This window comes from Zootermopsis nevadensis, unplaced genomic scaffold (genome assembly GCF_977971745.1).
Source record: "Zootermopsis nevadensis isolate Lab colony 2312 unplaced genomic scaffold, Znev_1.0 Znev_ptg000008l, whole genome shotgun sequence".
NCBI classification, from domain to species: Eukaryota; Metazoa; Arthropoda; class Insecta; order Blattodea; family Termopsidae; genus Zootermopsis; species Zootermopsis nevadensis.
The window spans coordinates 8074128-8091004 of record NW_028259140.1 but is presented as its reverse complement, the minus strand read 5'-3'; the positions used below and the strand labels follow the sequence as shown (position 1 = coordinate 8091004).

The following is a 16877-nucleotide window of genomic DNA, read 5'->3' as shown; positions in this document are numbered from 1 at the left end:
AGCTTTATCTTGGTAATTCTGTAATTAATGTGAAACCGAAAAGAGATTGTGTAGCTGGTTTAAAGATATTCATCATCTAAGGCTGTTTGTACCTGGATAGAATCGAGTTTTGTAGTTTATTTCCAGATGCATGGGAATATATAATATACATTCCAGACTGTAAAGGGTCTGACAGTGAGATTGAGGTTAAAACTTTTTAATTATTACTCAAAGAAACAATGGTATAAATTGTCAAAGGTATGTTGGAAAGTAAATGGGCCTGACAGTGACATACAGAATGAAATGTCCAAAATTTTACTCATTCTGTGAATACTAAGGTAATAAAACTGAGGAACAACATGTGATGTACATTAAGATTTCTGAAGAAAGTGAAAAGTTTTTCAGGTTAGAAATGTCAAGTGCATGAAAGTAGGGAATGAAACTAGGAGAAGAATAGAGGTGAGGACAGACTGAGCAAGGGAGCCAGTGGGAGAGTTGGGGGATTGCGGTAGTTCATCCATTTCACTGCCCTTGCTTTGATCTCTGATAATGTTAGTGAAGAGTACAGGGCTCTTCATTTGGAAAATGTTGCCCATCCCCTTCAGGAGAACATATAAACAGGTGTAATTATGACTATCATGCCCAAAAGTGTTTATTTGCGTGACAATAATTAACGGCTTATGTTTCGAAAATTTGTAACGTTACACAAACACTGACCACATTCAGTCTTCCCCGTTTAAAATTGATTGCTCAGTTGATATCAGTAGTAATACGCATAAATTGTAACAGATGGCAATAGTGAGGTTGTATAGTTTGCCATCTACAGTCTGATTGATGAATCGTTTCCAATGTCATGACTGCAAGTATATAGGAACAAGTAAAAGTATTTTTCTCTCGTCTGTCAGTGGAATAGTTGACCGCTAGGTATTTGGACGTGTTTTGTGTGAGATGGATTTGGGAGAATGGAAACAGCTGTTCGATGTTTTCGTTGCTGATTGAGACATGAGTTCCACATCCGCTCTGGAGAAAGACGACACCGCGCGTTCGAATCGGAGTGCAGTTAGTCGGGAATTACTATTCAAATTTCTGATCGTTGGAGATTACGGCGTTGGTAAGAAAGGTTTCGTTTCTTTATGCACTTTTGTTCCTGATTAAACCCTGATTAAAATGCACAGGTTGTCAAACAACAGCTCCATATTTGACTCCGTGGTGACTGAATTCGTGTAAACAGCAACAGAATAGATGTTAACTTCAACAAGATCCACCGTTGTAGGTGAGGGAACCCACGAATGATCCGGAGGATATGTTATGACCACGAAGTCCAGTGTAACATGTTTCATGTGTAAACAATTTTCGGTGGGGATAGGCCGGAGCGAAATTTTTCTTGTTCCTGTTGGGTTAGCAAATTAGCTGCCGTTTTTTTTGTTCCAGATTACTTGTGCCGCTGGGGGGGAGGGGGGTCCTGCGTGGTTTTCTTATGTAGATCCCAGGGAATGTCAAAGCAGTAGTTTAAAATTACGACTGTGATCAACTTGAGTAGCCATTTTCTCGTATTGGGTCTAAAACACCTCTGAAGAAAAAACAGCGTCATTAAATTTTGTATAAACAGTTATCAAGTGAGCCAAAATTAACTGGGCGTGTTCTGATGTTATCATGCCCATTGACTGTAATTGAAACGCTCCGAATGTGATTGACAAAAGCATCGCAAAGTTAAATCGCCGTGGTATTACTGGTAGAATACATCAAGGTAAAGAAATCATCTTGTTTCAGACCACCGTGAATAGGAAAGCATCGGACGAGTAATTCCCACGGGATGTATATTACTCTTTGTTAAGTTGGTTATTTAACGACATTGTATAAACTGTGTGTTATGATGCTTTGAATGATGCGAATGACGAATAGAGTGATCTAGGACAGGCATACTTCGAGAGGTAATACTTTGGTATTTTTATGAAGAGACTGTAAACGTGATCGTAGCCTGTCTCCCGTCCGAAACAAATCTTCCGACTGTGAGGCTGTTGCGTACCAACATCTTTTAATTTAACTTCATGTCTGAATTGTATGATTGTTTTATGTAGGTATCTTATTTTGATCCTTTAAAACCGGGCGGTAACTATATGTACCATCGGCTTTATTTATTTGTAGTTTATTTAACGACGCATTTTCAGCAACTCAGACTATATATCGTCAATTATAGTGCATAATGAATTGGAAGGGATGTTGAAGGAAGTGGTCGTGGCATCATTTAAGGTACTACCCTGGCATTTTCTTGAGGGGCTGAGGACAACCACGAAAAACCTCAGGATAGCCGTTCTCTGGGCCGAGATTTTAACCCGGGACCTCCCGAATACGGACAATCAGTAACGCTTTAGTTTATATTTATAGATTTCATATGATCTCTCTATAAATGGGTTATTTCCTCAAACGGTATTTTTACTTGTTCTCTGTAATGGCGAAATGTTTTCTTTCCGGAACGGTCTGAATTCTTAAACACTATTTAGACGAGCTTCTGCTTTGATGGGCTAATCAGTAAATCTGATCTGTGATCGTAAAGGTAAGTGCATATGTACATTTTTGAGCTTATCTCAGATACTTGCGAAGGGTAAACAAGAAAATAAGTTGTGTAGGTGGATTTTAACTTGCTTTGATAAACGTTTATTCCAGTATTAACGCATTGAAATTTATTATTGTGACCAAAGACAAGGTCATGCGAAATTAAATTCTCGTCCATTGCGACACCTTGCTTTTTCCGCGATGCTTCTCGGGGCTACCCTACAGCCACACAACAGACTGGTAGATGCGAAATGATTGTTCATGTCTGCTTGTCGAGAGTAAAGCCAACTCACCTCTTAACGTTAAGGGAAGAGGCAACGAAATACCAAACATCGTCCGATGCATGTGACAGACTTGATTCTTGTGTCGTCAGTCCAAGCCGGCGCTGCAGAAATAGCCAATGAATGGTATTAAACTGCAGAATTACTGTCTCTTGTTCAAGGGCACAGAAACCAGTGGAGTTATTGAATATCATCCTTAGTTTGCTGCTCTGACGTAGTTGGTAAACACTTCCCGCTACGCACGTGGACAAATCTCTTTGTCAGTTAACCCTTAAGTCCCAGTGGTAACTATATATACCATCTTTACTAACAATCAGTAACCGTGCATTTTGTATTTATGTGTTTTGTATGATTCTCAATGTCAGCTGTGATTATTACCTCAGACAGCAATGAACAGTTGATCTTTGTGATGGTGAAGTGCCGTTTTCTTTGCGGTACGGACTGATTTTTTTAAATACTATTTAGACGAGCTTCAACTTCAAAGTGCTCTTTGCACGGTTTACACAGAATCGTCAACGAAAAAAAGAAAATAAATGGTTTTTATTGAATCACTTCCAATGAAAGTGGCTCTTCTTTTTTGCCGTGATGAATCTAAATTACCTTTATTTCGTAAAGTTGCACGCAGTTCACCGTGTGGTTACCGTGCTGGCGTTAATCGAGTTTACGACTCTGACAGTCCATGCTTCGCCGTGCATGTATTACCAAACGATTGTCTTATTATGCACGCTTTATTCTCTCTTTGTTTTCAGGTAAGACGGCAATCGTTCGGAGATACACGGAAGGTAAGCATACAATAAAAAATAAGCTTAAACTCTAAAGAGTACAACTTTTATACAAAAACCACACTCGAAGGTTCATTACAATGTTTACAGGGCCATGCTACCGGGCTGTATCCCGAACAAGATGGATTTAGTACACACACTTATAACTTACGTTTTTAACATCCATTTTAATATTATATTTTTTTATTTCTATGTCTGAACAGTTTAGTTGAAACCCACAAACTCGTGTAGGACATGATAAAGATTGTGAAAAAAGAACTCGTTTATTCACCTCTGAGTTTCATTGAAATCCGCTGAACTTTTTATTTTTACCAGTGTTTTTAAACGTCACTCTGGCCGATATTTTTCTCGTCAGAAGTCATTGAGACACGAATTATCTGAATGTTTCTATCTGAATTGAAGCCCGTCGTATTGTAGTCTTAATCAGGAGATATGTATCGTGATATTGTCCTAGTTAATCCAGAACCTCAGTACTTAATTCAAGAGCAGGCTTCGTCGGACGGTTTAGTTCTTCTCTTAAATCGACTTGAAGATAAAATGTGACGAATAGGTGGGGCAAATGATAAGCTGGTTCAATATATTACAATAATATCGAACTTCGAATGTTTCTCAGTATGATCGCTTGTCAGTGTAGTGTTCATAAACGCATTCATTGTTATGCTTCACTCTTAATATTTACTTCAAATACAAAATATAGAATGTCCATAAATTAGCTGACGATTTGAATGGAATGTAATTAATTTATAACACACACGAGAAACGTATGTACTTCAAGACAGTCTCGTAACATCAATTTTTTTTTCAGTCTGGTCACGGAAGCTAATACCTAAGTTTTCGTTAAGTTTTACAAATCGTCCGCTAATTTATGGACATACTGAATTTTCTACTGACAGAGCTAACAAAGCAAAATCTAGAGGGATCACCCTGATGATGGCAATAACCACGTCTGAAATGTCAATTTCTATGAGACTATATTCTTCAATTTCCCAGAAGAGAATTACCTTTGATTGGTATTGTCTACAAGATCATCTTTCTGCAGGATCTCCACATATCGTATACAGTATTTACATGGTGAAGTATTTGTGTTGTCTATGGCCTCGTGAGATAACCCCTCGATGCGACGTAGACTGCTTTGCCGCTAACCAATTGTGCCCACGCGAGTTCAATACGGTCGGTTGTACTACCGACACATAATACGTAGGTAAGCACAGTGGCGAACACCAGATGTTTCATTGGATTAAGAAGTATAATTAATAATTTATACGTACGGTGTTAAATTAATTGCTACCCTGTCTCCTAATAGTATCGAAGGGATCAAATATGCAGTTGAAGGTCATCGGTTTTAGTGCAAGGTCACGGTCCCTTAAAAGGTCATTGGTCTCATTGTAGAGTTAATGGCTACAACTCCATTGTCACGGTCCAAGGTTATCTGTCTTCAACCTAAGGCAATTTGTTCAGAGACCCAAAGTCGCTGGTCGAGGCCAAGGCCCCGGCCCCCAGATTCAAGGTCATTAGCGCATGTCCAAGGTCACTTATCTCAGGCCAAAGACATCCAGTTATTTACAACAGAGCAAATGCACTGGTATTCTTACATTTCATTGCCTTTATTTTGTGGGGGAAGAGCGTGAACCAGTTTTAACTTGCTCAGAATAGGGCCCAGTGACATGTTGTGAACGCGGTAATGAATTTTCGGCGTTCTTGAAAGACGAAGAATTTCTTGACTAGCTGAGCGACTCTCAGGTTCTCAAGAAGGGTTCTGTTCTGCAGAATTGCTTAGTTGTTAATTCCTGTTCATCCACAGGAAATTTGTCTCCATAATTGAAGGACCGGCCATGATTCGAACCTAGTACTTTCTCAGGACATGTTTAAATGTTTGCCATTACTCTTTCTTGTTCCGTCCTCTTTCCAAATCCTTACCCTACCGGTATTCATCATTCATACCCATCTTTCTCTGCGCTCAAGACTGTAATCAATCAGTTCGTGATTATAGGAAGTCTTGCCACTCTGTGGGGGTCATAAATCAGTGGCGAGATTTCTGAACGCCGTTGACATGGTGAAGTTGGTTCGGTGGCAATTCGTGTAGAGAAACAGTCGGTTAAATAGTACGCGTGAAATCGATGCCGGCGGTATGGCTGGAATGTTTGCTGCACTAATCGATTATTTCCACGAACGTCTTGTCATTGTGTTGATACCATTTTACATTATTAATGACTTCAGACGCCCCTCGAACACAAATGTCCTAAGCAAGGGTTGTTAATGTTCTGTGGAGAGAAAACTTAAAACTTCGACGCAATGAAGTGCGTTAAAGGAACTATACAGAACATTATAATTTATGCTCTGTTAGTGGTTGTAATATTGTGGCTCGCGAACTGCATGGAAATGTCAATCATGATTCTAAGTTGAGATGCCTGTAACCTTGTAGACGGTTACCAACTTTTCGAAGGGAACGTATCGCCTTCATCTTCAGTGTGAGCGTTAAGTTAACCCAAAACATTGATAACCCGTAAAACCACAATCGATGTGGGAGATTTTAAGTGATTACGACAGCAACTATGAAAAATCTGTCTTCTGGGTTGTGGCGTCGTGAAGTCCTGTTGATGTTTACCGACTTTTTAGAGGCGCCTGCTGCCTCCATCGTCAGCCCGACATTCCAGAAGACGCGATCGATATCTTTACCGAACCTCCGCTGACAAGTCTGTGGGGACGTGGTTGATCTGTAGCCTTAGATTTCTTATAAATGCCCACGTTTTTTATTCCATATTCATTTGCTGCTGTTTGCGATTAAAGTATGAAAATTGCAGTAGGCCGAAATAGTTTACTTCTTTTGTTGTAATTCGCTTTGAGTAGGTGTCATGCACTTCTTTTATGCGTATTAAACAAATACTTAATATAATTATTCAGGAATGTTTCAGTCACAGAGTAGTCTACAACCACTATTTAGATCTGTTTATTGGGCGTTATTTTCACGAAGTGAGTGTAAAGGAGCGCAAAACATGGAGTTTCCGTCTGTCCGTCCAAATGTTTCGTTTCCGAATCTGCTAAACGGATTGTTATTAAATTAATAATTGAGAGTCCGCTACAGTTATGATGTGCATTTAATTTTGACTGGTATTGTTGGCGGAAAGGAAGAACACTAACTTTACATTAAGCTCAGATATTATCACGGTACGTAAATTGATACGTATCGCAACAAATGTGCAATTGACTGCATGCAACACACTTCTTGAACATCTAATAGTTAGTCAATTTGTAAAATATCACGAACATTATGGAATCGTAAGGTTTATTTCCGTCTTAGAAGAGTCTGCTGTTCACCCTATTCCGAGACCGACTAAAATTTTGTGAGCGTTTTGTCTTATGCGTGCCACGTGTTCTTACTATCATGCCCTCAAAGTGTACAACTTTCTACTTTTTTTTAATATGATTTTTGTTTCATGATATCTAGTGCAACCACTAAAATTAAACTACTTCGTGTGTTCTGTTGCTACTAAATTCTACAGCCCACCTTATAGGAAATCGTTCCAGATCTCGTGATATTTTACTTGTAACAATTCTCTTGATGCTAGTGAAAGTTCCCTATAATCCGACTATCATAGGGCTGTAAGAAAGACCAGGCATTCATTTTTAATAAAATGCAGATATCGAAAGAATAAAATTTTGTTGAAATTACTCAGGAAGAGTTGTGTTTGATCACGTAGTCCTAAAATGAGCGGCTTCTACATTCATGACCTACTCTAGTATAGACTTTCGTGCTGGCTACAGACTCGGTAGCTGCTGTATAATAATGATTGCCGCCATTACGGCTTCCGTGATTAAACAGAGAGACTCTAGGGTCGAAGCCGTTATTTATACGATAATACTACCAGTATTGTGCCCTGTGTTATATCGTTCTGAAAGAATTAATTCATAATTCCAATAAACAAGCTGCGGAAAAAGTATCGTGAAACACTATGCCATTATAACTTTGTTCTGTTTATCTGTAAAAGTAGCTGTGAAGGTCATTCGGCACACTGCAGTGCAATGATAACCGCGGATAACACCGAAGGAAGCCGAGCTTGAAACCGCGTGATTTCGCGAGGGGGAGAATATTGTTGATCTTTTTCTCGTGTTTCCTGTGTTCGTAGGTCAGCCAGTATGGTTACACTGAGTGAGCTAGGTCAGTGGTAACATGTCTGTCTCGCGTCCGGGATGTACCTGGTTCGAATTACGCCGAGAAATAGTTATCATTACAGTTTTTCGTGATTTTCCAGAGTTTTACCGCTGCGGCAGGAAAACCGCTGGTGTGCGCTAGTCCTAGGGTTGAATATTAACGTTATTTCCGCCGCAAACAGAAACTAGATTTTAATGTGAAATGAGACCTTCTTTGCCGAGGATGCATCCATTGTTCAAAGAAGAGAGCCTTCCGTTTATCTATCTGTGACCAAAGGACGTGGCTCATCAATTACCCTTCTATCCCTTTGCTTAAGACATTCTAATCGATATCACCCTGTCAGAAAGATTTTCATTACAATATGTAATGGTTTTTACTAATTTGTTTACACTTCCTTCTATGAGAACATTTTGTATCTGATTATGTCAGTGGTCAATGTCTAGCGATGAGTACTCTGGTTCGAAACCCAGCTTGTGTTGATAAAGCTTAAAATAATGAAGGTGGGCCAAGCCCAATTCCGGCCGAAACGCCAGAGAAGGACGTTTCTCCATTTTGAAATATATCGGACCTAAAGGAACTGTACACAGAATATTGTCGTTTTATCTCGTAGTGAAAATTAAATGTCATCTAATCTGACATGAGAACAAATTCCAGCACGTGTAGATTGTAATCTTAGACCAGTTCTTGTTTGTGTATAAGATTTGAGGTTCTCATGTCAAAGTTATCGATGTTGGTCTTCTGGGTTGTAACTCCATGTGAATTCCATCGTTTCGGAGGAATCTGCCGCACCCATCTTTAGAGTTGAAGATAGTATCTGCCTACTAGTCGACAAGGCAACCCAGAAGACCCACATAGAGTTGTTATTTCTGATCTTACCATGTTTTGGGCAGTAAATAAATTGTTTTCATTGCGGGATGAACACAGATTGAGGGTTTTTGGGAACTTGGTGAGATTATTTGGACATAGAAAAGAGGGTCTGACGATGGGATATAGACATTCTTATCGTGACGAGCTTTAAAGTTGTACTCTTCGCTAGATGTTATTCGGGTGAGCAAATTAAAGAGAATAAGATGAACGGTACATGGCGAGATGAGAAATGCGTGTAAAATATTAGTCGAAATACCATTTGAAAGACGTAGACATATATGACAAGGTCATATTAAAATACATCACGAATGAGGAGGGTGTGAGATGTGGACTGGTTTCAGTTGGCAAGATCGTGGTCTAGGCAACACGGAGTTTTCCTCCGGGGGCTTCCCCGGTTTCTCCGTGGCATCCCAACAATTACTCCATTCACACACAGAAGAAGGCAATGGCAAACCACTTCTGGATCATCTGCCAAGAACGTATATGAACAGGTCCCAGTCCGAGAAAAGGATGGAAGGATCCTGTTCATATGGACCTGTCGTCAGACAGAACACTACAAATAAAAAAAACAAAACAAATAAGGGAGTAGACAATTTCTTGACCAACTCGATTTTATTGTCCATCGAAAGGGCACCATTATACTTAATACACGCGTGACGTTCCTTATAGATTCAATAGGAAATAAAAATGTTATCTTCCTAAATGGTTTACAACAGCGGCTGTATGTTGATGTAACACATTTTTGACAACCTCTGTTTACAGTTGCTAGGATACTGTCACTTATTGTTAATTCAGTACAAATGGGTTAGACTTATGGGCAAGTGGAGGACAAATGTATTGTGAATGGGTGTGTATACTGATGATTTTCCTTTTATTTCATCGGCTGGAGATGTGTCATGTGGTTTTCTGTCGATGTTCGTCTTCTGAGTTGTGACGCCGTGTAGATACGCAAGTCTACGCGACATTACAGCCCAGGAGATCAACATCGACGTCGTCACTGCCTCAGCGTGTTGGAACCTGCGTAACGTCACTTTCTAACAGATACTCGCAGATAAGCGAGAGTTTCTGCACTTAATTAACACGCTGAAGTGTTACGAGTCAGATAAAAGATAATACGATAATGCTCGTAACACATACTGGAACCACTATCACCAGGATAACGCTTCGTACAAAGCATTTTCAAAACAGACCGTTGTTGATGGACCTGTTTTTTTTCGTGTTATCATTTTAAAACTGATTTATCTCGTTTTGTTGCTTCAAAACGAACCTTTTGTGTTCCTTTAAAGAGAATTATGTCTATCTTGCATAAGTTTGTTGAAAGCATAACATAATCCACCATTATGTGCTTGGTAATTTTTGATCAGCCTTAGTTATGGGAAGTAGCCATATCTGCTGCTTATTACTATTAATACTTAAGGATTTACTAATTTCAACGCATGAAAACATTAAAAAATCTAGAAACTTTACTCTGAATAGAATTTGAACCATTGAATCGATAGCTTATAACTATCTTTGAGAGATATCTCACATTAGATAAATTATTTCGATGGTGGTCTACGGGATTGTGACGTCGTGTAGTCTTGTCAGTCGGCATCACAACCAGGAAGACACACATGAGAGAACTTCAGCTCTCAGATAGATTTTTTTCTTCTGAAAATGATTTTACATTTCTTTAATTACCAATATAATGTAATTAAAATTTGAACACTGTTATTGGGCTAATTAATCAAACAGTCAGCGCATACTGTAGAAGTTTTGTTAAAAGATTTATCATTCCACTTCAAAACTAACCACTCGGCAACTTCTGACGTTAAAGTACATTACTTCTGAATTTAATGTATAGCTTTTTCGACTAATGAAGGTTACCAGAAATTATCCTTTGTTCACACAGGGGAATAAAACTGAGGGCAAAAGGAAGCAGATTTTATTTCTGCCCCAAGTAAGTCGAACGTCATCTTGTAAACTCTTTTTTTCCAGGACAGTTTTCGTCAAATTACAAGATAACTATTGGAGCCGATTTCTCAATCAAATCCTTGCAATGGGACGAACAGACGAAGATAAACCTACAGCTCTGGTGAGTGCGGAGATTAAAACAAATAAATATTTAATTAAATGAGTGAAGTGATAATTGCTTTAAAAATGAAATGAGGAAACCATGTTAGCATTCTTGAATAGTGATGTGTTTGTGTTATTGAAAAGCTAGAGAGACAGAGACGGAGGGGTCTCTATTACTGGCATTGAAAAGCGGTAAACAAACACAGGCTTTATCATATTTATGTAAACTAGTAACCTGTGGTTCATGGAATCAGTGTTATTATGGAGCATACGATCGATTTTTCCATAATGCTTCTTTTGGAAGTCAAGGGAGATTGCAGACAACAGGCTACAGCCTTCTACGAAACGAGGGGGTATGAGGAAGACTAAATTACTGATTTTTTTTCATAGTTCCACGTCTCTTCCTTTAGCTGCTAGGCCCTAGGAGACATTTATGAGGATGATTTTTGAAAAGGGTGGTCTGAGTAGAAATATCTAGTTCGTCATGCCTCTCATTTCACCTGCATTCCATAGAGAACTTGTTACCTCAACGTGTAATGGCTCTGACGTCTGTTATGGACATATGCATATTGTTCGAATCCTGAACTGACAATGGCTTTTCTTATGTTCCTAGCCTTTTTCTCCAATCCTTCCAGGATACTGTGAGACAATACCTTGAAATAGACCACGACCGCTTCTTTTCATATCTGTTTCAAACCACAATCACCTTATTCCATGCCAAATCAACCATACGAAAATTTAAAATGCATCTAAAAGAAATTGGTTGTGAAGATGTAAAGTGGGTTAAACCATCTGAGGACAGGACGTTATGGTAGGCTTTGTGAATACATTTTGCATACTAAGCGAAAAGATGGCTACTAGTTAGATCCAACTCCCGAAACGTCGTATCAGATATACCTTGGACAATGAATAATACCGAACGTAATATTGGTATGATATTTTAGTTTTATAAAGAAGTTATGTATATAACATGATGTCATTGTTCGTTATTCCAGTCATGACAATAATATTTATTCAAATATGTTCACAGGGACATTGCAGGACATGAGCGGTTTGGTTATATGACTCGAGTTTACTACAAATACGCGTGAGTTTGTGATTGTTAATCCATACTGGTATAATGCAGAGTTCAGAAATTGCATTTATTTGTCTGGAATTTTATTCCAAAGAAGAACCCCAGCCGACTGGGCTGTCTGGACACAGTTGGCTACAGTCACCTCAAGTCTCTGCAGCATAAGCTGAGCCCATGCACAAGTTGTCTGGATGTGCTTTTGGACAAGAAGATACACAGATATATGCATGTATGAAGGAAAATATAATAGACCAGTGGTTTCTGAAGTATCATCTATGAAAACCTGGGGTTCCACATATATGACTATGAAACGCATGTTCTCGTAAATTAGGAAGTTCCACTCCCTAATTCGAGAAATTAGTGATTTGTGGTGGAATAAATGTGACTACTAAAGTTAGGCTAAGTAGGTTATAATTTGACTGTGGACTTACGGAATAGTTCATCCAGCTGTATAAACTATTAAGGTGGAAAACGAAATGAAGCTACATCTTTCATAGCAGAAAACATCAACTGTTAATGTTGGAGAGTGAAGTATAGCAATTAATTTGCATTAATTGGCATTCTTCTAATGAAATGTTAGATAAGTCTTAGCGCATTTGGTTTCCAGATTGTGTGAACTACGTTCTCAGTTGGTTAACAGGACTTCAGCCTCTTATGTCAAAGGGCAATGCAAAAGCTGAGTTCACCGCTGTGTTAGTACTTAGCCTATGGAAAGGATTTAAATTAAATTGGAAATATGAGTTTAGTCTTAAATGTTATAATTTACATATATAGTATGCAATAGACAGTACTTTATTAATTAAAATGAGACAGATTAATTATTCTAAATGACCTTAATCAATTTATGTTTATTGCGAAACAATTTATCTTATATAATTTCTGATTTTGCTACTGATTCATATGACAAATTCATGCAATTTGCATTAAAGATCTGCATTAATTCGGTTTGGTTACACAGCTGGCTCCAAACTGGTCAGTCAATGTTTAGACCTCACTGGGATTACTTGAATATTGCCCACATCCAGATCAGATTTGATCGTTTTCTCACCCTTCTATCCAGTTGGTGTGGTACGTACTTTTCCCTAACAAAGGCTTTCATTTTTGAGGTTCAAAAGGGAAAGGTCACAATCTTCAACGTGTTTACTGTGTGTGTGCTCCAGTATTGTGGACATTAATGTAACTGATTTTACGAAACTCATTATGATCCTGACACTATTCAAGACCTCTTCATCTTGGTAATATTTAAATACTTTCTTCAGTGACATTAACATGGCAGCCATTTTATTTCCTAAGGCAGAATCAACATTAACACTGTTCCAAATAAGATAGCTACTGAAAATTTACGTGATGAAAGGTATGAAAGCAGTCTCAGAAACATTCTTCTTTCCAGAGTTGCTGCTGCAGTAGTATTTGATGTATCCCGCATCCAGACTTTTCAGTCTGTCTCAAAGGTCAGTAACAAAATAATAGTACAAAATCTGTGTGTATCAGCTTTATTTAACAAACCAAAAACAGAGTATGAACAATCCTCAGTGCTTAATTACATGTTGGTAAGTCATTTTGGTACTTGTGGGTTATTGGGACACATCGCTTTAAAAATAGGTTAGGTTAGTTGTCATTTATTGAAATAAAATATAATAACTTTCAAGTTTATGTCATTTATCCACGCACATTAACCTAACCTAACTTAACTTTTAAAGCAATGTGTCCTGATAACCCACAAGTACTGTCATTTTTCTTAAATCTGTTTGTTTTGCAGTGGTTGAGCGATCTGAGAGAGAAGGTGACACTGCACGATGGTACGCCTGTTCCCGTGGTCCTACTGGCCAACAAGTGTGATATTCAAGGCATCGACATTGCTACTGACACCATTGTGAGGTTCTGCAGTGACAATAAAATTGAAGCTTGGTTTGTCACCTCTGCCAAAGAAAATATTAACATTGGTAACTTGAATATTTATATATTTATTTTTCATCTGTTTATATGGGTGTGAAATGTGAATCTGTCACTGTAAAGGATGAACATAGATTGAGGATGTTTGAGAAAATATATAGACCTAAGAATAAGGAAGTAAGAGGAAAATGGAGAACATTACATAATGAGGATCTAAATTTGTAATTTAATTCAATTCTATGTATAATCTCAGATACTGAAAGCATCATTAAATAAACTATAAATAAAATACATAAAAATGATGCTGCAGGCAGACAACTTACTAATAAATAGTAAGAATAAAATTTTCACTCAGTCTAAAAGTGATGATGATGATAACAACAACAACAACAACAATAATAATCTTTATTTCACAGAAGAAGCAATGACATTCCTGGTCGACAAAGTGATCCACTTCAAAGCTCAGGAAACCAACAATGATGCCATAATGCTGCAAGAAACTAGACCCCAGAATAATAAATATAAGGCTTCATGTTGTGGGTAATCAAAATAGTGGTTTGTGTAATGACAGACTTTTACAACTTTTTTAAGTTTTCCATGCTGCATGCTAACATGTGGCATCTGAATAGTGTTATATTGGAGCAGATTTTTCCTTTGTAAAGGAGATATTTTTTAACTTGATTCATAGCAAGTGCAGCATTATTAAGAATTTACCATTAACTTTTCAGCAGTGAGAAAGGAGCCTGACATTTTTGTGTGTTATAGATGAATGATTTCTGTGCTTTATGGTTCTCTCATATAACCTGTACTAGACAGCAGATGAAAGTCCAGGGTATTAACTTAACTGTTATCAGAATATGTTGATATTCTTTAAGAATAAGTAATTTTCTTGGCTGTATGATAAAGGCTCCAGGGGGAAGAGAAAATTAATGGGCAAAATTTTGTAAATTAACTGCACCGTACAGAGCTGTACCTGATCTTGAAATGGGTACAATGAATAGATTTATAATTTAGAAGCATGCTGCTATTTTAGGAATCCTTTGGAAATAAAATCTTCTGTTCAACATACAAATATGCCAGACATAATTTGCAGCACAGAAAAAATATAAGATATTGGTGCTTTAATATTTTACTTAGACTGTGATCACACTTTATTTCCAGGTAGATATTTTTTACATGTATATATTCAAATAGATTAGTGTATTTAAATTTGGGGCATATGAATCTGCAGAATTAGTTATGCAGGTTGAATATGCTGAAAGTACTGGAAATATAAATGAAAAGTACTGTAATGCAGTTGATTATTCTCTGCATTTGAGTGTCATAGTTTGTGCTTTCTTCTAATTACAACTTCATTTAATCTTATACCATAATTTATCCCTGTATTGCATTCTTTTATTGAGCCCCCATTGCATTGTTTAATTTTTTACTCCATTCTCTTTCTCTCATGTTTCTGTTTTTGTCTCTTCATTTTATGAGCCTGTGCCAGCAGTACTTTGATCAGAAGACATGCTGCTCAGGTATAAGAAATAATTGAATTCTCATGTATGGGCAGACATTACCACATTACATTTCATCTTTAATTTAATACTTCATTATAGATATAAACAATTATGTAATAAACTCACTTGCCTTAGGTGCAGTAAATAATTCATAGAATTGTGATAAGATTGTTGCTGGGTGAATACTTGTAATTTAGATTTTGTCATATATAATGTATTTGGATACCATCTTCTCACTCTGGATACCCATGTTCAGTCCCTGCACAGGTCTGTCCAAGAACATGGTAATGATGGAAATACACATAAGAAAGAAAATCATAAACTTTTTGCTGTTGAAGTGTCCTGGAACATTTACCATAACAGTAAAAAAGTGATTTTACTTTAAGTGTACACAAATTATTATTATTATACACTTTGCTTCTTTAATCAGTTAGTTTTATTTGACAGAGAGTCATAATATGTTACACAACAACTGAATACTTGAAATTCATACTTCTGCCTTTAGACGTCAGATGCATGGAGTATATGATGTGTAAGGGCTTGTAACTTTACTCCAGGCACAACAAAACAAAAATAAATCAGTTCTGGAATTTTCTTCACCATCTATCATTTACTTTAAATGTTTCAGGGTGAAAAGATAATTTGGCTAATATTGAAAAATGTGTTTCATTAAATTCATCATAACCGTGCATCAAGGGAAATTTTTATTTGTTAAAGTAACATTTTCAGTGATTTAAAACAGTAGTGAAAAAATAAGTACTCTAAGAATCCTTACAGAAGGCTAGATGGCAACTGACATATTTTGTGAATACAATACGTTTCTTACATCATGATGCTCTACTCTACCTTAATATTTATAACTTTCATTTTAAATATCTTTGAGACAAAATGAAATAAACATTTTACATTAACATGCTTTGCATATGGGTGCAAATCAACCCACAGGCAATAAACATCTGAAATTTAAAAACTTCTTGAGAAATCTGGCATGATATGTCTGTTACACATTATAATTGAATTAAAGAATTGAATTGGTGATAACAATGGCTTCATTATTTGTATTACATAATGATTTATTTTTTATTTTTATGATAACTTAATTCCAATGATAATGATTGTAATAAATCAGTTCAGTTCCAATTTCATGATGAACAGTGTGCAACAGGGGAGCATTACTGAATGTTACAGAGAACAAAGATCACCCTAATAACAGGTAGTAAACACCTCTGTAACACCAGACAACACGGCACAAACCAGAAAGAAGAATTGTAAAGTTCACAAGGAATGTATTATTAAGTTGGGGGGTGAGTTAACGCTGTTACCAACTCAGCTACTGACATTGGTTGCTGCAATGGTTTAATACCAACTTGCCGCAAGATCGCTTTTGTAGTAGTTCTCGTAGCTGTGGATAGCTGGTAGCACAATATATACGTGACGTCGAACGCCACGTGCGTTGCCATCTTTCATCACAGAGTTCCCGATCTGTATGTTGGCATCGTCTGTGATCAAATGCTACGGCGATGTTAGTATACCGGTCTAGTTCTAGCATCCATTAGTTGTCATTAATGTCAGTGTGAACGCTTGGAATTTATTTAATGTATTATGAAATCGCACAAAATATCAGTGTTGTTTGCGGTGTAATAATTATAGAAATGAAGCTACAAAATGAGTTGTTCTCCTTTATCTCGCACAGTCGTTTGTAAAGAAGTTTTTGATGAAAATAGTATTCCTTCTGAAGAAGGT

General features: G+C 37.3%; 2 protein-coding genes and 1 long non-coding RNA gene across 4 annotated transcripts in view; 2 read left to right on the top strand and 1 right to left on the bottom strand.

Moving 5' to 3' along the window:
- The first annotated feature begins 863 nt into the window (after positions 1 to 863).
- On the top strand, positions 864 to 15729 carry LOC110829504 (ras-related protein Rab-32-like). The gene is made up of 7 exons (XM_022063246.2): positions 864 to 1090; positions 3563 to 3595; positions 10590 to 10686; positions 11698 to 11754; positions 13130 to 13190; positions 13499 to 13682; positions 14049 to 15729. The coding sequence occupies exons 1-7, from the start codon at positions 982 to 984 to the stop codon at positions 14174 to 14176; spliced, it is 669 nt and encodes a 222-aa protein (XP_021918938.1). The 5' UTR covers positions 864 to 981; the 3' UTR covers positions 14177 to 15729.
- LOC147874459 (uncharacterized) lies at positions 13217 to 16682 on the bottom strand. Its single transcript, XR_015534126.1, has 2 exons — positions 16359 to 16682; positions 13217 to 15476 (listed from the first exon to the last, which is right to left on the bottom strand). It is a non-coding gene; the product is annotated as an uncharacterized LOC147874459 (long non-coding RNA).
- Cep164 (centrosomal protein 164) overlaps positions 16596 to 16877 on the top strand; it is a 31185-nt gene continuing 30903 nt past the window's right edge. For both annotated transcript variants that reach the window (XM_087344977.1, XM_087344976.1), the window contains exon 1: positions 16596 to 16875. In XM_087344977.1, the coding sequence (XP_087201103.1) occupies positions 16800 to 16875 (76 nt within the window). In that variant the 5' untranslated portion in view covers positions 16596 to 16799. The remainder of the gene's footprint in view (positions 16876 to 16877) is intronic.